Source organism: Oncorhynchus masou, unplaced genomic scaffold (genome assembly GCF_036934945.1).
Source record: "Oncorhynchus masou masou isolate Uvic2021 unplaced genomic scaffold, UVic_Omas_1.1 unplaced_scaffold_1350, whole genome shotgun sequence".
NCBI lineage: Eukaryota > Metazoa > Chordata > Actinopteri > Salmoniformes > Salmonidae > Oncorhynchus > Oncorhynchus masou.
Window position 1 is genome coordinate 124,906 of NW_027003391.1, and position 23,984 is coordinate 148,889.

The following is a 23,984-nucleotide window of genomic DNA, read 5'->3' on the forward strand; positions in this document are numbered from 1 at the left end:
GGACATGATGAAATCAACACAACGAGCGATGGAAAGGAACAACTATCACTGCCCGGTTATCCTGTGTTCATCAGGCCAGTCAATTTTGCATTTCTACAGGATTTTTAAGCACGTCAAATTTCTTATGGCATTTGGCCCCAAAAAGAGTGACTTTTGACTTCCTATGAAATCATATTGCAAATGGAGAAACCATATGCCTTATGCACAAGTTTTTAAAAAATGATGATAAAATATGATTAAAGTATGTTGATACAGTTCTTATACATGTGTAATTGACACAAAAATCTAAAGAATTTTGAAAAACTGTCCAGAAAGCACTTTTTTAAGGGTGTGTGAAGTTTTTTCAGAATTTCTGCTATTTTTTACTTTTGACCTCCTATGAAATCATATTGCAAATGAACAAAACATATGCCTTATGCACAAGTTAAAAAAATAAAAAAATAATGATAATAAAATTGAACAAAAGTATATTCATACAGTTCTTACACAGGTGTAATTGACAAAAACAAAATCGAAAGAATTTCGAAAACGGTCCAGAAAGCACTTTTTAAAGGGGTTGACTCAAATTCAAGACTCAAATTCCGAACAGAACGCCCATCCTGGTAGATCTAAACCTAATTCAGCTTGAAGTGATCGGAATTTCCTTTTCAACAAAAATGCACTGGATTCATTGAAGTCGGTTAATCTGTTTTGCAATTTGAAAATATATATCAAGAGTTAGATATAGAGCACATTTCAGACATGGACAAATAAAAACAATGGAAATAAAAACTGAAATATTTACTACACAACAAAACATAAGAGGATTAATAAAGCAAAAATAGTGCAATGCCAATGTGGTAACGACTCCTTTTTTGTTAATCAAATAAATAGTACTCTTTCAATTCAGAACCTGGATTTTTCCCCTGATGAGGCTAATATCCATATCATGCTGACATCAATAGAACAGGGGACAAACGTTTAGGGTTCTACACTGTGACATCATTAAGATACTCCTACTACAATGTTAAAACATTCTACATTGTGACATCATTAAAATACTCCTACTACAATGTTAAAACATTCTACATTGCAACATTATTTCATTGATATCATGAAACAACTCCTTCATGTATTTTCTGATGTTTAATAAGAGATCGATTATCAGAGTATCTCTTGTCACATTGATCACAACTATGTGACTTCTCTCCTGTGTGTCTTCTCTGGTGCTTAGTCAAGTTACCAGACTCAGTAAATCTCTTCCCACATTGATCACAGCTATATGGTTTATCTCCTGTGTGTGTTCTCTGATGCTTAGTCAAGTTACCAGGCTCAGTAAAAGTCTTCCCACATTGATCACAGCTAAAATATTTCTCTCCTGTGTGTGTTCTCCGGTGCCTAGTCAGCTGACTAGACTGAGTAAAACTCTTCCCACATTGATCACAGCTATAAGGTTTCTCTCCTGTGTGTGTTCTCTGGTGAACTATCAGGCTGCTTAAGTGACTAAAATTCTTCCCACATTGATCACAGCTATAAGGCTTCTCTCCTGTGTGTATTCTCTGGTGTGATTTTAAATGTCCTGATATCAGAAAACGCTTCCCACAGTCTGTGCAGTGGAAAGATTTCTCTCCCATGTGTGTTCTCTGGTGTATATTCAGCTTGCACAATGTAGTAAAACTCTTCCCACATTGATAACAGCTATAAGGTTTCTCTCCAGTGTGAATTCTCTGGTGTGCTTTTAGTGACTCTGATCTTGAGTAACTCTTCCCACAGTCAGTGCAGTGGAAAGGTTTCTCTCCTGTGTGTGTTCTCTGGTGTATAGTCAGGCGGCTAGATGTAGTAAAACTCTTCCCACATTGAGAACAGCTGTAAGGTTTCTCTCCCGTGTGAATTCTCTGGTGTGCTTTTAGTGAATCTGATCTTGCGTAACTATTCCCGCAGACAGAGCAGTGGTGAGGTTTCATTCCTGTGGGTCTCTGCTGGAATTTGAGATGTTCTGAAGTGGAGAGACTCGTCTCTGCCTCGTCAGCTTCATGATGTAATTGGGGCTCCCCAGAGGACCCACGGTAGTCTTGTCTCTCTTCTGTGTGAACGACAAAGTCAGGCAGGTGGTTAAAGGCCCACAACAGCAGAAATCCATTGTTTATTTGAGCTAAGGTAATGTTAAGTTATATATATATATAATGTTTGTGTCATTGCTGCAAATCAACTGCTTTATACTTTAAAAAAAACACCAAATTCAACCAGTAAAATGCTCTTTGGCTAGCTTTCCTACCAGCCTGTCAATGAGCGTTTAGCATTCAAGCTAACAACTTCTGCATCCAAAATAGGTATTTTGCAACTTTCACAACCAAATATGTGACCCGCCGTCTCTATTCAGTCTTATGTAGCAACCTTTTAAATTGTGTTTTTTTTTATTGTTTACATTGGATAAAAGTACAGACTGAGCTTCTAAATGGCGTATCATAAACTGTAGTTGGAGGAGACATGAGAAAGTAATGACTCAGAGCTTCTAAATGGTATCATAAACTGTAGTTGGAGGAAACATGAGGAAGTAATGACTGAGAGCTTCTACATGGCGTATCATAAACTGTAGTTTGAAGAAACATGAGGAAGTAATGTAGATTTTAAATTACCCTTAGAATCCCATTCAGGACAAAAGGGCATTCCAAAGGTTTCTGTGGTTTTCACACTTGCTCTACATTAATCATTGGGAAACATATATTTAGAAAAGGAATACTTTCACCCATTTATCATCTTTCACACCCTCTCGAGCCTTAGACCCGCCCATCTCTTAAAGAATTCACATTGGAACATGAGAATGTGGCCATGTGATAAAGCAGTGAGGCCTAAAAAAAACAAAGACGTCAACAATAAAATACTTTATTAACTTCAAGTAGATTACAATTAGGAAAAACCTAAAACACAAGAAGGTCAAAACAATATCTAGACCTAGGCGTATATATTCTTTATTTCACCTTTATTTAACTAGGCAAGTCAGTTACAAATTCTTATTTTCAATGATGGCCTAGGAACAGTGGGTTAACTCTTGGAACTCCCCATGCCGGATCCGGGATCGTGACTAAAGCCTCAGGCTCATTAGCATAACGCAACGTTAACGATTTCTGAAAATCGCAAATAAAATGAAAATAATGCGTCTGCTCTCAAGCTTAGCCTTTTCTTAACAACACTGTCATCTCAGATTTTCAAAATATGCTTTTGAACCATAGAAATTGACTAATTGGTGTAAGAGTATGCAAAGCTAGCATAGCATTTTGAGTAGCATTTAGCACGCAACATTTTCACAAAACCAGATAACCAAATAAATAAAATCATTTACCTTTGAAGAGCTTCTGATGTTTTCAATGAGGAGACTCTCAGTTACATACCAAATGCGCAGTTTTTCCTGAAAGCGTCTGTGTGTAGGAGAAATCGTTCCGTTTTCTACATTGCGTCTGGCTACCGAAACGAACCGAAAATTCAGTCACCTACAACGTAAAACTTTTTCCGAATTAACTACATAATATCGACCGAAACATGGCAAACGTTGTTTGGAATCAATCCTCAAGGTGTTTTTTCACATATCTCTTCATTGATTAGCAGTTCGTGGAAGCTTGCTTTCCTCTCTGTATCCCATGGAAAAATACTGGCAGCTGCCTTTGCGCACCAATTTCGGCGCAGGACACCGGGCGGACACCTGGTAAATGTGGTCTCTTATGGTCAATCTTCCAATGATCTGCCTACAAATACGTCACAATGCTGCAGACACCTTGGGGAAACGACAGAAAGGGCAGGCTCATTCCTCTCGCATTCACAGCCATATAAGGAGACAATGGAAAACAGAGCCTCAAAAATCCTGCTCATTTCCTGGATGCCGTCTCATCTTGGTTTTGAAGCTCACTGAAGCTCACGTTATAGGGCACGCACAGAAAATATCTTGGTAGTTCTGGACACGTCAGAGTGTTTTCTTTCGAAAGCTATCAATTATATGCATAGTCGAGCATCTTTTTGTGGCAAAATATCTTGTTTAAAACGGGAACGTTTTTCATCCAAAAATGAAATAGCGCCCCCAGAGCATCAACATTAACTGGTCTAGGAACAGTGGGTTAACTGGTCTTGGAACAGTGGGTTAACTGGCCTAGGAACAGTGGGTTAACTGGCCTAGGAACAGTGGGTTAACTGGCCTAGGAACAGTGGGTTAACTGGCCTATAAACAGTGGGTTAACTGGCCTATAAACAGTGGGTTAACTGGCCTATAAACAGTGTGTTAACTGGCCTAGGAACAGTGGGTTAACTGGCCTAGGAACAGTGGGTTAACTGGCCTAGGAACAGGGGAACAGTGGGTTAACTGGCCTAGGAACAGGGGAACAGTGGGTTAACTGGCCTAGGAACAGGGGAACAGTGGGTTAACTGGCCTAGGAACAGTGGGTTAACTGGCCTAGGAACAGGGGAACAGTGGGTTAACTGGCCTAGGAACAGGGGAACAGTGGGTTAACTGCCTGTTCAGCGGCAGAACCACTGATTTGAACCTTGTCAGGATGGGTGATTTGAATTTGCAACCTTCTGGTTACTAGTCCAACGCTCTAACCACTAGCCTACCCTGCCACCCCAGTTTTTAAGATTAGGACTTTTGTAATGAAGAGACCATGGACATTAAATTAAAAGACCATGGACATTAAATTAAAAGACCATGGACATTAAATTAAAAGACCATGGACATTAAATTAAAAGACCATGGACATTAAATTAAAAGACCATGGACATTACATTAAAAGACCATGGACATTACATTAAAAGACCATGGACATTAAATTAAAAGACCATGGACATTAAATTAAAAGACCATGGACATTAAATTAAAAGACCATGGACATTACATTAAAAGACCATGGACATTAAATGAAGAGACCATGGCCATTAAATGAAGAGACCATGGACATTAAATGAAGAGACCATGGACATGAAATTAAAAGACCATGGACATTACATTAAAAGACCATGGACATTACATGTCCTGGTCCAAAGGGCAGAAAAAATATGCTTTCAGGTTAGATGAATTTGTTCATATCATAACCAAAGTTACTCAAAGGATCTGATGGGCGGAAGGTATCCTAGTGGTTAGAGCGTTGGGCCAGTAACCGAAAGGTTGCTAGATCCAATCCCGAGCTGTCAAGATAAACATCTTGCCTAGTTAAATAAAGTTTTTTTTTAAAGTGTTGTGTATTTGTATGGTGTACCATCTCCACTAAATTATAACCTCTTGAGGTTCTGCTCACCTGAGTTTAATTTGTATGGTGGACCATCTCTACTATTATTATAACCTCTTGAGGTTCTGCTCACCTGAGTTGAATACCTCATTGTATGTGTAGACCAGACTATTTACCAAGAGAGTTTACATCTGTATTTTTCTTAGCTGTCTATTTACCACCACAAACTAATGCTGGCACTAACACCACACTCAACGCGTTGTATAGGGCCCTAAGCAAACAAGAAAACACTCATCCAGGGGCCACTCCGGTGATTTTAATGCAAGAAAACAGAAATCTATTTGATGTTATTTCTACCTGTGCAACTGATGTTATTTCTACCTGTGCAACTAAGCTCGTATAACTCCATTGTTTGTAAACTAACACTGTATAGCCTCATTATGACATCATGGATTAATTCTAGAATATACTATATAGCCTAGAAACCTGGTTAAACTATCCTTATGACATCATGGATGAATTCTAGAATATACTATATAGCCTAAAAATCTGGTTAAACTATCATTATGACATCATAGATGGCCAGTCCTTGTATTCATAGTGTAGTGAATTAAGGGGGAGGCCCTGAGCTGAACTCAAACCTGGGTCCAGCGACTGTCAAGCCAACGCCTTATAACTGTTATGCCAAGATGTTTAAACCTATGGATGCAAGGACTGACCACTGGCTATACATCAATAATTTAAAAGTGAAAATATGGATGTAGCAATTGCATACTTCCCCTTTAACACCACTCATCAGTTCAACAACTGCAAAGTTTGTGCCTCTGTTTTTAAGACAGTACTTACTAGTGTAAATCGAGGAACGGTTTCTCAAAACCATTTTACAGCTAAGTTCATCATTACAACCATCGGACACCTTAATAAGATGCGTTAGGGAAACCGGGCCCAGATATGCAGTTTCCTCCTCTGCTTCCTCCTTTTTCTGTGTGACAGTCATCTCTCCTTCATTCACTCCAAACACGGCATCCTCCTCTTTCTCTTCCTCCTCTTCTTTTACTGTAACTTCCTCTTTCACTCTGAACGCGTCTTCCTCTTCTTTAACGGAAACGTCTTTCTCTTCTTCTTTCACTGTAACAGTCTCACCCTCTACTTGTTTTTGTATTGTAACATCCTCCTCTTCCTCCTCCTCTTTCACAAGACCTTCTTTCTCCGTCCAGCAGACCTCTTCTTTAACAGGAGGAGAGTAGCTTAGTGAACTCATGGTCAGAGATGTTAGCTAGCTAATGCTAACTTAACCAGCCCGCTAGCTGACTAATAACAACACCGTAAATATGAAATTAAATCGGATAACTAACTAGACGACAGAAGTGGGTTTAAAACACAGTGGCTACGCGAACCCGTCGAAAGAGCTTTATTGGTTCCTCTATTTTGTTTAGCAAGCTACAGAGGTGTCTGACGAACTGTTGCTGCTGTTGAAAGAAGCGTTCCGTCCACTAGATTATACGTCACACCAGCAGCATCGCCTTAAAGTCTCAGACCGCCATCTGCTGATTGGAGTGGTAACGCAGTTGAGTAAAATGTATCTATTTTATTTTCAGACAAGTTGAAGGGTAGGAAGCATGATTTTTTTTTACACACAAATGAAACAACACAGTGTGGTTAAAGAGTTAGTAACTTAGTTGTAATCACGATCTGGTATCTATTAAGTACAAACAGTTATGTTTTTGCGTTATTACATATTTATTAATTTATTTCCGGATATCTTCTAAACTACCCACAATGCACAATTTTGCAATGTCAAATTGATATACTCTGTGCTACCGAGTTCATATGGCCAGAATCCATCTCATATCTTCTCCCACTGCATAAAGTGTGGTCGTGCAATAACTCAATTAGCTCTTGCTCTCCTTTTAGCGCCATTTTAACGCAAAACGTAGTCCACTCTGTTTGTTGCAGATTCTAGTTATGGAAACAGAAAACTGTATTGAGATCAAACGTTTCATCGATGAGAAAATGTGCAGAATGTTGGACAAAATCCATTTCACTCTATCATCTCCCACTCATCTTTCACTGGGCTTCCTCTCATCGCCATATTTGGTAGTGAGTAAAAAGTACATCCTGCTCCTCTCCTCTCTACCTCACGTCCCCTCACAGTCCCTTCAGTTTCCCCCTAATGTCCCCTCACAGTCCCTTCAGTTTCCCCTAACGTCCCCTCACAGTCCCTTCAGTTTCCCCTAACGTCCCCTCACAGTCCCTTCAGTTTCCCCTAATGTCCCCTCACAGTCCCTTCAGTTTCCCCTAATGTCCCTTCACAGTCCCTTCAGTTTCCCCTAATGTCCCCTCACAGTCCCTTCAGTTTCCCCTAATGTCCCCTCACAGTCCCTTCAGTTTCCCCTAATGTCCCCTCACAGTCCCTTCAGTTTCCCCTAATGTCCCCTCACAGTCCCTTCAGTTTCCCCTAATGTCCCCTCACAGTCCCTTCAGTTTCCCCAATGTCCCCTCACAGTCCCTTCAGTTTCCCCTAACGTCGCCTCATATCCCGTTAGATTGGCTGCTCAGCCTACCTAAATTATCCCTCACCCATCATAGCCCTGCAATTCCCAACCAATCAGAGCGCTTGAAATACGCCCACTCAGGTCAGAGTGTTGTCGTTGTCCGAAGGGAGAAGACGCCTGTTTGTGAGGACTTTTTATTGACGACAGTAACACAAATGTCTGAATGTTGTGAGTGCATCGAAATATAAGCATTTCACTGTTGTATTCGGCGCATGTGACAAATAAAGGTAATAAAATTAGATTTGATATCTTTCAGACATACAGTACCAGTCAAAAGTTGGACACACTCACTACTCATTCAAGGGTTTTCTTAATTTTAACTATTTTCTACATTGTAGAATAATAATTAAGACATCACAACTGTGAAATAACGCATATGGAATGTAGTAACCCAGAAAAGTAGTAACCAACAAAGTGTGAAACAAATCTTTTTTTTTTTACCAGCACCAAAAACGCTGTTTTGACAACTGGCAATAAATATAGTGGGGGGAAATCAGGTTGAAACTGCTGTTGAAACTAACAACTAAAATACCACATGGAAATGGGAGATATCTTTTGGAATTTTAAAATCTTTTATCTCACTGGTTAGATAATCTACAGAAGACAGTCAGCTACATTTCAGAGTGATGCATTTAAATGTAGAGGTCCCCAGAACGAAGAGAAATGCAACACTTACTTCACTCATATTGAAATCACGTTGAAATCAATTGCGCGAGAGGGGGAGATGAGGTTGCACATCCTGATTAAACGAACAGCTCTAAAACCACATGGAATCTGGGTTTAATGTGTACATCACTGGTTAGAGGACAACCTGTGATAAAACAGCTCGCTACATTTTGAAGTGTTGTATTTTGATTCAAGTGGATCACCGACGAGATAAGTGTAACGCAACACTTTTTGTTCATCACATAAATAGTAATCTTTCATTTCAGAACCAGGATTTTTCCCCTGATGAGGCTAATATTCATATCATGATGAAATCAATAGATCAGGGGGCAAACATTTAGGGTTCTACATTGTGACATTTTATTGATATCATGGAACAACTCCTTCATGTATTTTCTGATGTCTAATCAGAGATCTTTTACCAGAGTATCTCTTCCCACATTGATCACAGCTATACGATTTCTCTCCTGTGTGTGTTTTCTGGTGTGCAGTCAGCTGGCTAGATGAAACAAAACTCTTCCCACATTGATCACAGCTATAACATTTCTCTCCTGTGTGTGTTCTCTGGTGTACAGTCAGCTGGCTAGATGAAACAAAACTCTTCCCACATTGATCACAGCTATAAGGTTTCTCTCCCGTGTGAATTCTTTGGTGCGTTTTCAGGCTGCTTGGAACATTAAAACTCTTCCCACAGTCAGTGCAGCTATAAGGTTTCTCTCCAGTGTGAATTCTCTGGTGTCTTTTCAGGCTGCTTAGATCAGTAAATCTCTTCCCACATTGATCACAGCTATAAGGTTTCTCTCCTGTATGGATTCTCTGATGTCTTTTGAGGTCTGCTGAAGAGGTGAATCTCTTCCCACAGTCAGAGCAGCGGTGAGATTTCTTCCCTGTGCGTTTCCGCTTCTGTTTCTTGAGATGTTCTGATGCGGAAAAACTCTCCTCTTCAGCTTCATGATGTTGTTGAGGCTCCCCAGAGGATCCACGATCGTCATGTCTCCCTCCTGTGTGAACAACAAAAACAAAGTCAGAGAGAATATTTGTTTTTCACCTTAGTAGTAAAGTGGATGATTGTAGGCTAGAAATACGTTTAAAAAAATCCTAAGCAGTGTGCTTAGAGAACTTTGATCACCAATATAGACCCCATTCTGTGTTTGCTAAAATTTTGCCACGAGGGCCGATGCACACACAATTTGGTTGCAGAAACTCTTCCCTGCTAATGAGGAAACCACTAGTTATGGATGTAGCATATCTGGTAATGAGGAAACCACTAGTTATGGATGTAGTGTATCTGCTAATGAGGAAAAAATCAAACAACCGTAGAACTAACCGGAGCTGTAATCAAACAACCGTAGATATAATCAAACAACCGTAGGGATTAACCGGAACTAGCCCATGAGGAGGAGATGCACTGCAGTACTTAATGCAGCTGGTGGCCACGCCAGATACTGACTGTTACTTTTGATTTTGACCCCCCCCTTTGTTCAGGGACACATTATTGCATTTCTGTTAGTCACATGTCTGTGGAACTTGTTTAGTTTATCTCTCAGTTGTTGAATCTTATGTTCATACAAATATTTACACACGTTAACTTTGCTGAAAATAAACGCAGTTGACAGTGAGAGGACATTTTTTTTTTTGCTGAGTTTAGTCCTTGTATCTTAACATCATTGTTTGTGGTTAATCTATATTCTATCTAAATGAAAATTCTACCAATTTTAAAGTAACTTTTATTGCCATTGCCAACTATGTAAAAATAACCTACATAAAGCCAACAAATAAAAACATTGCAGCCTGCAGTTAGAAAATATCCTGATAAAATTAAATCTCTTATAAATCACATTGGCTACACATGGCCTGTCTGCTAGGAACTGGAAACATTGGCAACACATGGCCTGTCTGCTAGGAACTGGAAACATTGGATTAACTTGGTCTGGCCCAGAAGATGGTGCTAGTGAACTCACAACATTGTATTAAATATTCTGGGCCGTCAGAGTTTCCTGCCCCAGTGAGCCCCGGACAGACAGACACAGCTGAAGGCCAAGGGATAATTAGTAATCAGGTAGGGATATTTTATGACGTTTCCATTGGATCAGAGGATTCATTAAAATGTTAAAATCATGCTGAGTGGTTATCAAAGGGAGAGAGCTGGACATATGTTTCCAATCTGCTCCATTGAGGAACTATTGTCATTCTCAATGGATGTAAAAACACACTTTGTTTACTTGCTGTTTGAGGTGAAATATATATATATAGTGCCTTGCGAAAGTATTCGACCCCTTGAACTTTGCGACCTTTTGCCACATTTCAGGCTTCAAACATAAAGATATAAAACTGTATTTTTTGTGAAGAATCAACAACAAGTGGGACACAATCATGAAGTGGAACGACATTTATTGGATATTTCAAACTTTTTAACAAATCAAAAACCGAAAAATTGGGCGTGCAAAATTATTCAGCACCTTTACTTTCAGTGCAGCAAACTCTCTCCAGAAGTTCAGTGAGGATCTCTGAATGATCCAATGTTGACCTAAATGACTAATGACGAGAATGATGAGAATGATGTATTTATCATCATTAGTCATTTAGGTCAACATTGGATCATTCAGAGATCCTCACTGAACTTCTGGAGAGAGTTTGCTGCACTGAAAGTAAAGGGGCTGAATAATTTTGCACGCCCAACTTTTCAGTTTTTGATTTGTTAAAAAAGTTTGAAATATCCAATAAATGTTGTTCCACTTCATGATTGTGTCCCACTTGTTGTTGATTCTTCACAAAAAAATACAGTTTTATATCTTTATGTTTGAAGCCTGAAATGTGGCAAAAGGTCGCAAATTTCAAGGGGGCCGAATACTTTCACAAGGCACTGTATATATATATATATATATATATATATATAACATTACATGTGAACTTTAAAGGTGTAACTATTTCACTCTGGCTTTGGTTAAAGGCAACTACAAACTCATACTAGTAGTCATCTCTCCTACTGGAGTAGTAGTAGTATTGTTGTCATGCCAACACCTTAAAACCGTTACGCAGGAGGTCTGAACTTCTTAACGAGGTCGCTAGGTTTGGGTTAAGGTTGCTACAGTAGCTTTCTCTATGAATCTGAGTGGTTACAGTGAGGGAAAAAGTATTTGATCCCCTGCTGATTTTGTACGTTTGCCCACTGACGAAGAAATGATCAGTCTATAATTTTAATGGTAGGTTTATTTGAACAGTGAGAAACAGAATAACAACAAAAATATCCAGAAAAACGCATGTCAAAATTGTTTAAAATTGATTTGCATTTTAATGAGTGAAATAAGTATTTGACCCCTCTGCAAAACATGACTTAGTACTTGGTGGAAAAACCCTTGTTGGCAATCACAGAGGTCAGACGTTTCTTGTAGTTGGCCAACAGGTTTGCACACATCTCAGGAGGGATTTTTTTCCCACTCCTCTTTGCAAATTTTCTCCAAGTCATTAAGGTTTCGAGGCTGACGTTTGGCAACTCGAACCTTCAGATCCCTCCACAGACTTTCTATAGGATTAAGGTCCAGAGACTGGCTAGGCCACTCCAGGACCTTAATGTGCTTCTTCTTGAGCCACTCCTTTTTTGCCTTGGCCGTGTGTTTTGGGTCATTGTCATGCTGGAATAGCCATCCAAGATCCATTTTCAATGCCCTGGTTGAGGGAAGGAGGTTCTCACCCAAGATTTGACAGTACAGGTCCCCGTCCATCGTCCCTTTGATGCGGTGAAGATGTCCTGCCCCCTTAGCAGAAAAACACCCACAAAGCATAATGTTTCCACCTCCATGTTTGACGGTGGGGATGGTGTTCTTGGGGTCATAGGCAGCATTCCTCATCCTCCAAACACGGCGAGTTGAGTTGATGCCAAAGAGCTCCATTTTGGTCTCAACTGACCACAACACTTTCACCCAGTTGTATGAATCATTCAGATGTTCATTGGCAAACTTCAGACGGGCATGTATATGTCCTTTTTGAGCAGGGGGACCTTGCGGGCACTGCAGGATGTCAGTGTGTTACCAATTGTTTTCTTGGTGACTATGGTCCCAGCTGCCTTGACAAGATCCTTCCGTGTAGTTCTGGGCTGATTCTTCACCTTTCTCATGATCATTGCAACTCCACGAGGTGAGATCTTGCACGGAGCCCCATGCCGAGGGAGATTGACAGCTATTTTGTGTTTCTTCCATTTGCGAATAATCGCACCAACTGTTATCACCTTCTCACCAACCTGCTTGGCGATGGTCTTGTAGCCCATTCCAGCCTTGTGTAGGTCCACAATCTTGTCCCTGACATCCTTGGAGAGCTCTTTGGTCTTGGCCATGGTGGAGAGTTTGGATTCTGATTGATTGATTACTTCTGTGGACAGGTGTCTTTTATACAGGTAACAAACTGAGATTAGGAGCACTCCCTTTAAGAGTGTGTTCCTAATCTCAGTTTGTTACCTGTATAAAAAGACACCTGGGAGCCAAAAATCTTTCTGATTGAGAGGGAGTCAAATTATTATTTCCCTCGTTAAAATGCTAATCAATTTATAACATTTTTGATATGCTTTTTTCTGTTGTTATTCTGTCTCTCACTGTTCAAATAAAATTACCATTAAAATTATAGACTGATCATTTCTTTGTCAGTGGGCAAATGTACTAAATCAGCAGGGGATCAAATGCATTTTTTCCTCACTGTACATTTCTCCAGCCGCTCAGCTGTTTACCAAACCATGTCTCATGGCTGACATTTTGTTGCTGTTTAAATCCCTTTAAAAAAAGCCACATCCATCAATCTGCAGTTCAACCAATAACAAAGCTGTAATTACACCACTGTTTTGGTAATTAGATGATGGATGGGGCTGGAGAAATGTAACTACTCTCAAATTCATAGACAGACCTATGGATGCAAGGACTGACCATCCATGATATCAACATTATAGTTTTAACCATGTTGAGGCTATACAGTGTTGATTTACATTGTTTCTAAACATTGGAGTAAAAAAAGCTTATTTGGGGTTCTGATGGGGTACAACAGTTGAACTAAGCTCATGAGGCATGTGTTATATTCTTCAAGAATCAATGGCTATAAATAAATAATTTACAAATACAGTGATGGTTCACATTGTTTCTATAAATATATACAGTGCATTTGGAAAGTATTCAGACCCCCTTTTCCACATTTATTACGTTACAGCCTTATTCTAAAATTGATTAAATTAAATGTTTTCCTCATTAATCTACACACAATACACTCTAGTGATAACATGAAAAACTTTTTTTTTTTGCACATTTATTAAAATAAAAAACATGAATACCTTATTGACGTAAGTATTTAGACCCTAAATTGAGATTAGGTGCCTCCTGTTTCCTGACTCTCAGAGAAACTAGATTCTCTGGTCTGATTAAACTCTTTGGCCTGAATGCCAAGCATCACGTCTAGAGGAAACCTGGCACCATCCCTACGGCGGCAGGGACTGGAGGACTAGTCAGGCTTGAGGGAACTAGTCAGCATTGAGGGTAAGATGAACAGAGCAAGTACAGAGTACAGAGAGAGATCCTTGATGAATATCTTCTCCAGAGCGCTCAGAACCTCAGACTGGGGCGAAGGTTCACCTTCCAACAGGACAACGACTCTCAGCACACAGCCAAGACAACGCAGGAGTGGCTCCGGGACAAGACTTTGTTCTATGCAGAGAACAATGGGAGACAGTCCCCAAAGTGTGCCAAGCTTGTAGTATCTTACCCAAGAAGCCTCAAGGCTGTAATTGCTGCCATAAAAGTACTGAGGAAAGGGTCTGAATACTTATTAAATGTGATTTCAGTTGTTGTTTTTTGCAAAATTGCAATAATGTCTAAAAATCTGTTTTTGTTTTGTCATTGTGTGTAGATTGATATTGGAAAATATATATATAAACCGTTTTAAAATAAGCCTGTAACATATCGAGGGAAAAGCCAATGGGTCTGAATCATTTAAATGTACAGATAAGGCAGTTGTAGATTTACTAATTTATAGCCACACATCAGTTCAACAACTGCAGAGTTTGTGCCTCTGTTTTTAAAACAGTACTTACTAGTGTTAATCAGGGCACGGTTTCCCAAAACCATTTTATGGCTAAATTCTTCGTTACCATTGGATGCCTTAAGATGCGTTTGGGAAACCGGGCCCAGATATCCAGGTTCCTCCTCTTCTCCCTCCTCTTCCTTTTTCGATGTTACAGTCATCTCCCACTCCTCCTCTTTCACTCCAAAAACTGCATCCTCTTCCTCCTCTGCTTTTACTGGAACATCCTCCTCTTTCACTCTGAATGCGTCTTCCTCTTCTTTAACTGTAACAGCCTCACCCTCCACTTGTTTTTGTATTGTAACAGCCTCTTCTTCTTTCTCCTCTTTCACGACAACGTTCAGCCACAGTCCCTCTTTCTCCGTCCAGCAGACCGCCTCTTCTTTAGCAGGAGAGTAGCTTAGTGAACTCATGGTCGTGGATATTAGCTATCTAGGCTAATGAATGAGCCGCAATCTAAATTGCCATGAGCTGACCAATAACATCGGAAATATGAAATTTAATCGGATAACTAACTAGACGACAGAAGTGGGTTTAAAACACAGTGTCTAATATACGCGAAAACTTCTAAAGAGCTTTATCGGTTCGTCTATTTTGTCTACAAGCTACCGAGGTGTCTGACTTCATGTTGCTGATGTTGAAAGAAGCGTTCCGTCCACTAGATTATACCTCACACCAGCAGCATCACCTTAAAGTCTCAGACCGCCATCTGCTGACTGGAGTGGGTAACGCAGTTGAGAGAAAATGTAGAGTTTATATTCAGACAAAAAGTTAATCGGAAGGAAGCGTGAGTTTTTACCCACCAATGTAACAACACAGTTAAAGACTTAGTAACGTAGAAGCAGTCACAATCTGGTTACCTATATGTGCAAACTGTTATGTTTTCTCGTTATTACTGTAACGACCCTGGATTTATAAGCGTGGATATCGACTCTGCCGCGTTTGCCGATGGTCGATAGCGCGCCCGGGCTAGAAGGTTGAGGGTTCGAGACCTGCATCCTGTTGTTTCATTACACTACACATTTATTAACTTCCGATATCTTCTAAACTACCTACAAGGCACTATTTCTCAACGTCATATTGATCTACTATATATAAACAGTAACATTGATATACTCTGTGCTACCGAGTTTGTATGCTACCTTTTTACATGCTGACAAACCTGACGCGTTTGTCACGAGCATGTTAATTTTGTCCATCCAGACTCGATCAGCAGTTTGAAATATCAAAATGAACCAACTATATTAATTGTGGGACTGTTCGAAAAACAAACATTCATGGCAATTTAGATAGCTTGCTGTTGCTCGCTCAATTGATATAAACATGGAGCTGTTATTTTACCTGAAATTCACAATGTTCTCTACTCTGACAATTAATCCACAGATAAAACGGTAAACCGAGTTTGTTTCTAGTAATCCTACTTTAGGCTTCTTCTTCTGATTCAAATACTAAATGTTCAGTGAATGTTGGGTGTTTTTTTATATAATTAACTTTAACAAATACTAAATACTAAATGTTCCATTCATTATTCTACTAACGATGCTCACCAATGCAGCTGACCGATGTCGAGAGTGACAATTAGCAGAATGTATTTTGTGATGCAGTTTCAACATTTGAGTAAATAATAAAAAATAAATTGCAGTTTAAGTCGGAAGTTTACATGCACTTAGGTAATTAAAACTAATTTTTTAATCACTCCACAAACTAACAAACTTTAGTTTCTTGCTAACAAACTATAGTTTTTGGCAAGTCAGTTAGGACATCTACTGTGTGCATGGCACGTAATTTTTCCAACAATTCTTTACAGACAGATTATTTCATTTGTAATTCCCGGTATAACAATTACGGTGGGTCAGAAGATTACATACACTATGTTGACTGTGCCTTTAAACAGCTTAGAAAATTCCAGAAAATTATGTAATATTTTAGAAGCTTCTGGTAGGCTAATTGACATAATTTGAGGCAATTGGAGGTGTACCTGTGGATGTATTTCAAGGCCTACCTTCAAATTCAGTGCTTCTTTGCTTGACATCATGGGAAAATCAAAAGAAATCAGCCACGACCTCAGAAAAAGATTGTAGACCTCCACAAGTCTGGTTCATCCTTGGGAACAATTTCCAAATGCCTGAAGGTACCACGTTCATCTGTACAAACAATAGTCCGCAAGTATAAACACCATGGGACCACGCAGCTGTCATACCGCTCAGGAAGGAGACGCGTTCTGTCTCCCAGAGATGAACATACTTTGGTGCGAAAAGTGAAAATCATTCCCAGAACAACATCAAAAGACCCAGTGAAGATGCTGGAGGAAACAGGTATAACATAATCTATATCCACAGTAAAACAAGTCCTATATCAACATAACCTGAAAGGCCGCTCAACAAATCAAATCAAATCAAATTTTATTTGTCACATACACATGGTTAGCAGATGTTAATGCGAGTGTAGCGAAATGCTTGTGCTTCTAGTTCCGACAATGCAGTAATAACCAACAAGTAATCTAACTAACAATTCCTAAACTACTGTCTTATACACAGTGTAAGGGGATAAAGAATATGTACATAAGGATATATGAATGAGTGATGGTACAGAGCAGCATAGGCAAGATACAGTAGATGGTATCGAGTACAGTATATACATATGAGATGAGTATGTAAACAGAGTGGCATAGTTAAAGTGGCTAGTGATACATGTATTACATAAGGATGCAGTCGATGATATAGAGTACAGTATATACGTATGCATATGAGATGAATAATGTAGGGTAAGTAACATTATATAAGGTAGCGTTGTTTAAAGTGCCTAGTGATATATTTACATCATTTCCCATCAATTCCCATTATTAAAGTGGCTGGAGTTGAGTCAGTGTCAGTGTGTTGGCAGCAGCTACTCAATGTTAGTGATGGCTGTTTAACAGTCTGATGGCCTTGAGATAGAAGCTGTTTTTCAGTCTCTCGGTCCCAGCTTTAATGCACCTGTACTGACCTCGCCTTCTGGATGATTGCGGGGTGAACAGGCAGTGGCTCGGGTGGTTGATGTCCTTGATGATCTTTATGGCCTTCCTGTAACATCGGGTGGTGTAGATGTCCTGGAGGGCAGGTAGTTTGCCCCCGGTGATGCGTTGTGCAGACCTCACTACCCTCTGGAGAGCCTTACGGTTGAGGGCGGAGCAGTTGCCGTACCAGGCGGTGATACAGCCCGCCAAGATGCTCTCGATTGAGCATCTGTAGAAGTTTGTGAGTGCTTTTGGTGACAAGCCAAATTTTTCAGCCTCCTGAGGTTGAAAAGGCGCTGCTGCGCCTTCTTCACGATGCTGTCTGTGTGAGTGGACCAATTCAGTTTGTCTGTGATGTGTATGCCGAGGAACTTAAAACTTGCTACTCTCTCCACTACTGTTCCATCGATGTGGATAGGGGGTGTTCCCTCTGCTGTTTCCTGAAGTCCACAATCATCTCCTTAGTTTTGTTGACGTTGAGTGTGAGGTTATTTTCCTGACACCACACTCCGAGGGCCCTCACCTCCTCCCTGTAGGCCGTCTCGTCGTTGTTGGTAATCAAGCCTACCACTGTTGTGTCGTCCGCAAACTTGATGATTGAGTTGGAGGCGTGCGTGGCCACGCAGTCGTGGGTGAACAGGGAGTACAGGAGAGGGCTCAGAACGCACCCTTGTGGGGCCCCAGTGTTGAGGATCAGCGGGGAGGAGATGTTGTTACCTACCCTCACCACCTGGGGGTGGCCCGTCAGGAAGTCCAGTACCCAGTTGCACAGGGCGGGGTCGAGACCCAGGGTCTCGAGCTTGATGACGAGCTTGGAGGGTACTATGGTGTTGAATGCCGAGCTGTAGTCGATGAACAGCATTCTCACATAGGTATTCCTCTTGTCCAGATGGGTTAGGGCAGTGTGCAGTGTGGTTGAGATTGCATCGTCTGTGGACCTATTTGAGCGGTAAGCAAATTGGAGTGGGTCTAGGGTGTCAGGTAGGGTGGAGGTGATATGGTCCTTGACTAGTCTCTCAAAGCACTTCATGATGACGGAAGTGAGTGCTACGGGGCGGTAGTCGTTTAGCTCAGTTACCTTAGCTTTCTTGGGAACAGGAACAATGGTGGCCCTCTTGAAGCATGTGGGAACAGCAGACTGGTATAGGGATTGATTGAATATGTCCGTAAACACACCAGCCAGCTGGTCTGCGCAAGCTCTGAGGGCGCGGCTGGGGATGCCGTCTGGGCCTGCAGCCTTGCGAGGGTTAACACGTTTAAATGTTTTACTCACCTCGGCTGCAGTGAAGGAGAGACCACATGTTTCCGTTGCAGGCCGTGTCAGTGGCACTGTATTGTCCTCAAAGCGGGCAAAAAAGTTATTTAGTCTGCCTGGGAGCAAGACATCCTGGTCCGTGACTGGGCTGGATTTCTTCCTGTAGTCTGTGATTGACTGTAGACCCTGCCACATGCCTCTTGTGTCTGAGCCGTTGAATTGGGATTCTACTTTGTCTCTGTACTGACGCTTAGCTTGTTTGATAGCCTTACGGAGGGAATAGCTGCATTGTTTGTATACAGTCATGTTACCAGACACCTTGCCCTGATTGAAAGCAGTGGTTCGCGCTTTCAGTTTCACGCGAATGCTGCCATCAATCCAAGGTTTCTGGTTAGGGAATGTTTTAATCGTTGCTATGGGAATGACATCTTCAACGCACGTTCTAATGAACTCGCACACCGAATCAGCATATTCGTCAATGTTGTTATTTGACGCAATACGAAACATGTCCCAGTCCACGTGATGGAAGCAGTCTTGGAGTGTGGAGTCAGCTTGGTCGGACCAGCGTTGGACAGACCTCAGCGTGGGAGCTTCTTTTTTAGCTTTTGTCTGTAGGCAGGTATCAGCAAAATGGAGTCGTGGTCAGCTTTTCCGAAAGGGGGCGGGGCAGGGCCTTATATGCGTTGCGGAAGTTAGAGTAACAGTGATCCAAGGTTTTTCCGCCCCTGGTTGCGCAATCGATATGCTGATAAAATTTAGGAAGGAGGAAGGAAGAAGCCACTGCTCCAAAACCGCCATAAAAAAAGCCAGACTATGGTTTGCAACTGCACAGATTGTACTTTTTGGAGAAATGTCCTCTGGTCTGATGAAACAAAAATAGAACTGTTTGGTCATAATGACCATCGTTATGTTTGGAGGAAAAAGGGGAGGCTTGCAAGCCGAAGAACACCATCCCAACCGTGAAGCACGGGGTGGCAGCATCATGTTGTGGGGTGCTTGCTGCAGGAGGACTGGTGCACTTCACAAAATAGATGGTATCGCGAGGAAGGAAAATGATGTGGATATATTGAAGCAACATCTCAAGACATCAGTCAGGAAGTTAAAGCTTTATCGCAAAAGGGTCTTCCAAATGGACAGTGACACCAAGCATACTTCCAAAGTTGTGGTAAAATGGCTTAAGACAACAAAGTCAAGGTGTTGGAGTGGCCATCACAAAGCCCTGACCTCAATCCTATAGAAATTTTGTCGGCAGAACCGGAAAAGCATGTGCGAGCATGGAGGCCTAAAACCTGACTAAGTTACACCTGCTCTGTCAGGAGGAATGGTCCAAAATTCACCCAAATTATTGTGGGAAGCTTGTGAAGGCTACCCGAAACGTTTGACCCAAGTTAAACAATTTAAAGGCAATGCTACCAAATACTAATTGAGTGTATGTAAACTTCTGATCCACTGGCAGTGTGATGAAATAAATAAAAGCTGAAATAAATCATTCTCTCTACTATTATTTTGACATTTCACATTCTTAAAATAAAGTGGTGATCCCTAACTGACCTGAGACATTTTTTACTCTGATTAAATGTCAGGAAATGTGAAAAAAAACTGAGTTTAAATGTATTTGGCTAAGGAGTATGTAAACTTCTGACTTCAACTGTATATTCTTCAAGAATCAATGACTATTAGGGCTGACCCCAATTAGTCGACTAGTCAATTGTTTGGTCAATAGGCTGATGGTCGACCCAATATGTTTTTAGTCAAACAGTCGCAAATATACAGTATTCAGACCCCTTGTGGACTTTTTCCACATTTTGTTACAGCCATATTGTGAAATTGATTCAATTGTTTTTTCCCTCATGTATCTACACACAATACACACAATACCCCACAATGACAAAGGTAAAACTGTTTTTTGAAATGTTTGCAAGTGTATATTTATATATATATAAAAAAAATATCACATTTACATAAGTATTCAGACCCTTTACTCAGTACTTTGTTGAAGCACCTTTGGCAGCGATTACAGCCTCTAGTCTTCCTGGGTTTGACGCTACAAGCTTGGCACATCTGTATTTGGAGAGTTTCTCCTATTCTTCTCTGCAGATCCTCTCAAGCTCTGTCAGGTTGGATGGGGAGCGTCGCTGCACAGTTATTTTCAGGTCTTTCCAAAGATGTTCCATTGGGTTCAAGCCCGGGCTCTGGCTGGGCCACTCAAGGACATGTGTTGTCTTGGCTGTGTGCTGTGTGGGTCTTCAAGGATCTCTCTGTACTTTGCTCTGTTCATCTTCCCCTCAATCCTGACTAGTCTCCCAGTCCCTGCCGCTGAAAAACATCCCCATAGCATGATGCTGCCACCACCATGCTTCACCGTAGTGATGGTGCCAGGTTTCCTCCAGACATGACCCTTGGCATTCAGGCCAAAAAGTTAAATCAACGTTTCATCAGACCAGATAATATTGTTTCTCATGGTCCGAGAGTCTTTAGGTGCCTTTTGGCAAACGCCAAGCGGGCTGTCATGTGCCTTTTACTGAAGAGTGGCTTCCGTCTGGCCTCTTTACTATAAAGGCCTGATTGGTGGAGTGCAGCATAGATGGTTGTCCTTCTGGAAGGTTCTCCCATCTCCACAGAGGAACTCTGGAGCTCTGTCAGAGTGACCACAGGGTTCTTGGTCACCTCCCTGACCAAGGTCCTTCTCCACCAGATTGTTCAGTTTGGTCGGGCTCTAGGAAGTGTCTGGGTGGTTCCAAATTCTTCTATTTAAGAAGGATGGAGGATTGATGTTCTTGAGGTCCATAAATGCTGCAGAAATATGTTGGTACCCTTCCTCAGAACTGTGCCTCGACACAATCCTGTCTCAGAGCTCTACGGACGATTCCTTCTACCTCATGGCTTGGGTTTTTGCTCTGACATGCACTCTCAACTGTGGCACCTTATATAGACAGGTGTGTGCCTTTCCAAATAATTTCCAATCAATTGACTTTACCACAGGTGGACTCCAATTAAGTTGAAGAAACATCTCAAGGATGATCAATAGAAACAAGATGCACCTGAGCTCAATTTCAGGTCTCTTGGAAAAGGGTCTGAATACTTATGTAAATAAGTTTTTTCTGTTTTTATTTTTTAATACATTTCATTTCTAGAACATGTTTTCACTTTGTCATTGTGGGGTATTGTGATGTCATTATGGTGTATTGTGATGTCATTATGGGATATTCTGATGTAATTATGCGGTATTGTGTGTAGATTGATGAGGAAAAGTTTTTATTAAATCAAATTTAGAATAAGGCTGTAACGTAACAAAATATGGAAAATGTCAAGGGGTCTGAATACTTTCCGAATGCACTGCAGGTCTCTCCATTGATGGGAGATGGACATTTTAAACTGATCAATGCTCTCTTTATATAACTGACTCGTTTGACTGATTGATCCATTCTACCTTCCATCCTGAAAGGAATTTTATAATATCTGTACATTATAGGAACACCTGTAATTACAAAAGCACAATGATGAATATAAGGTAAGGTCTGGGACAAGGTAGGCATTGGGGTTAGCAGTTAGCCATTAGGGTTAGCAGTTAGCCATTAGGGTTAGCAGTTAGCCATTAGGGTTAGCAGTTAGCCATTAGGGTTAGCAGTTAGCCATTAGGGTTAGCAGTTAGCCATTAGGGTTAGCAGTGTGGTTAAGGTTATAGACTTTATGACTGTGTTACTAAGTTGAACCTCTTGAGGAGAAAGGAATCTAAAAGTAATCCGATTACATTAGTGAGTTTGGGGAATCCAACAGTTATGTTACTGATGACACTTTTAGACAGGTAACAAGTAACTAACAGATTACATTTAGAAAGTAACCTACCCAACCCTGGATACAGTATAAAGGTCTCTCCATGGGTGGGAGATGGACATTTAGTTAAGATGATCAACACTCTCTTTATATTACTGACTTGTTGACTGATTGATCCATTCATCCTTCCATCCCTCCTCAGCCTTCCTCTCCTCTGAAGACCCAGTGAGGGTGGAGCTCAGTCAGAGAGCTGTTGAGGGACTGGTTAGGAAGAACACATCTACAGCCAGAGAGGTGAGAGGTCACACACGGTCTAGATGGTAAATATTTATGTCCCCTTGGGAATACAGATATGCAATTGTTGGTCACAGATACTCTGGAAATTCCAAACACAATGCCCACCCTGGCAGATCTAAACCTAATGCAGCACATCGTGATTTTTGTGCATCCAGACCTAATGCGGCTTGGAATGATCAGAAGTCACATTTAGGTGCCAGGTGTAACTGAGGCCATAGATGCTCCATATCCATTACTTTGACTGTTTTATATAATATGACTAAATGTGTTTCTGTGTTGCAGGGGCAGTCAAGAAATGGAACGGCAAGGCCACAGAACATGACATAAGCAGAGCTGTGGGAGACCACCTCAAGCCCCTGGTAGAGCCGGGGTGTTGTTTACCTCTCCACCACGCCTTCAGCAGGCTGGAAAAGTGGGATTGATCTGTTTGATCCATTTGTTTGTTTCAGTTTTCAGGAGTTGAATCCTTTGACGTATTGTTGATCTCAACATTTTTTCAACAAAAAATGCACTGGATTGGTTAAAGTCGGAAATTGGGTTAATTTGTTTTGTAATATATTCAAATCAAACCAAGCTTTATTTGTACAGCACATTTCAGACATGGACAACACAATGGGCTTCAGAGGAAAAACAATGAATAAAAACGATGACAATAAAAATATAAAAAATTTCCAACAAACAGGAAAAAAATTACAATAAAAACTGAAAGACTAATGAACAATAAATTGGAATTTATTGGAATTTTATTTTTTATTTAACCAGGCAAGTCAGTTAAGAACAAATTCTTATTTTCAATGACTGCCTAGGAACAGTGGGTTAACTGCCTGTTCATTGGCAGAACGACAGATTTGTACCTTGTCAGCTCGGGATTCGAACTTGCAACCTTTCGGTTACTAGTCCAACACTCTAACCACTAGGCTACCCTAGTGGTTTTTTACTACACAACAATCATAAGGATAAATAAAGAATAACAATAAAAACAGAAAGACTAATGATCATTCTAAGGAAAAGACATTGATTAAAATAGTAAGAATAGGATGTAATACCCAACCAGAAATATAAGCTAGTTTTACTACATTGTTAGTAAACAATATATTTGTACCAATAAAAACTCAGTTATTAATCATAATTATTTACGCAACTAAGTGTTACAAAAATGCTAATATTACGAAATATCAAAACCAAATGTACACCCATTTGAT

At 40.6% G+C, this 23,984-nt stretch overlaps 1 protein-coding gene across 1 annotated transcript; it reads right to left on the reverse strand.

The window, feature by feature from the left end:
* Positions 1-1,091: 1,091 nt before the first annotated feature.
* Positions 1,092-14,874, reverse strand: LOC135530471 (zinc finger protein 135-like). The gene is made up of 4 exons (XM_064958788.1): positions 14,472-14,874; positions 8,780-9,408; positions 6,033-6,462; positions 1,092-2,062 (listed from the first exon to the last, which is right to left on the reverse strand). The coding sequence occupies exons 1-4, from the start codon at positions 14,872-14,874 to the stop codon at positions 1,092-1,094; spliced, it is 2,433 nt and encodes an 810-aa protein (XP_064814860.1).
* Between the last annotated feature and the right edge of the window lie 9,110 nt (positions 14,875-23,984).

Bases quoted from the DNA above. Each gene is read 5' to 3' on its own strand.
- LOC135530471 (XM_064958788.1), bottom strand. From the start codon at position 14,874: ATGAGTTCACTAAGCTACTCTCCTGCTAAAGAAGAGGCGGTCTGCTGG. The intron at 9,409-14,471 runs GTAAGTACTGTT...TTGTTCACACAG, and splicing joins CCGTGCCCTGATTAACACTA to GAGGGAGACATGACGATCGT. The intron at 6,463-8,779 runs TGATATCAATAA...AGCATTAGCTAG, and splicing joins TACATGAAGGAGTTGTTCCA to CTAACATCTCTGACCATGAG.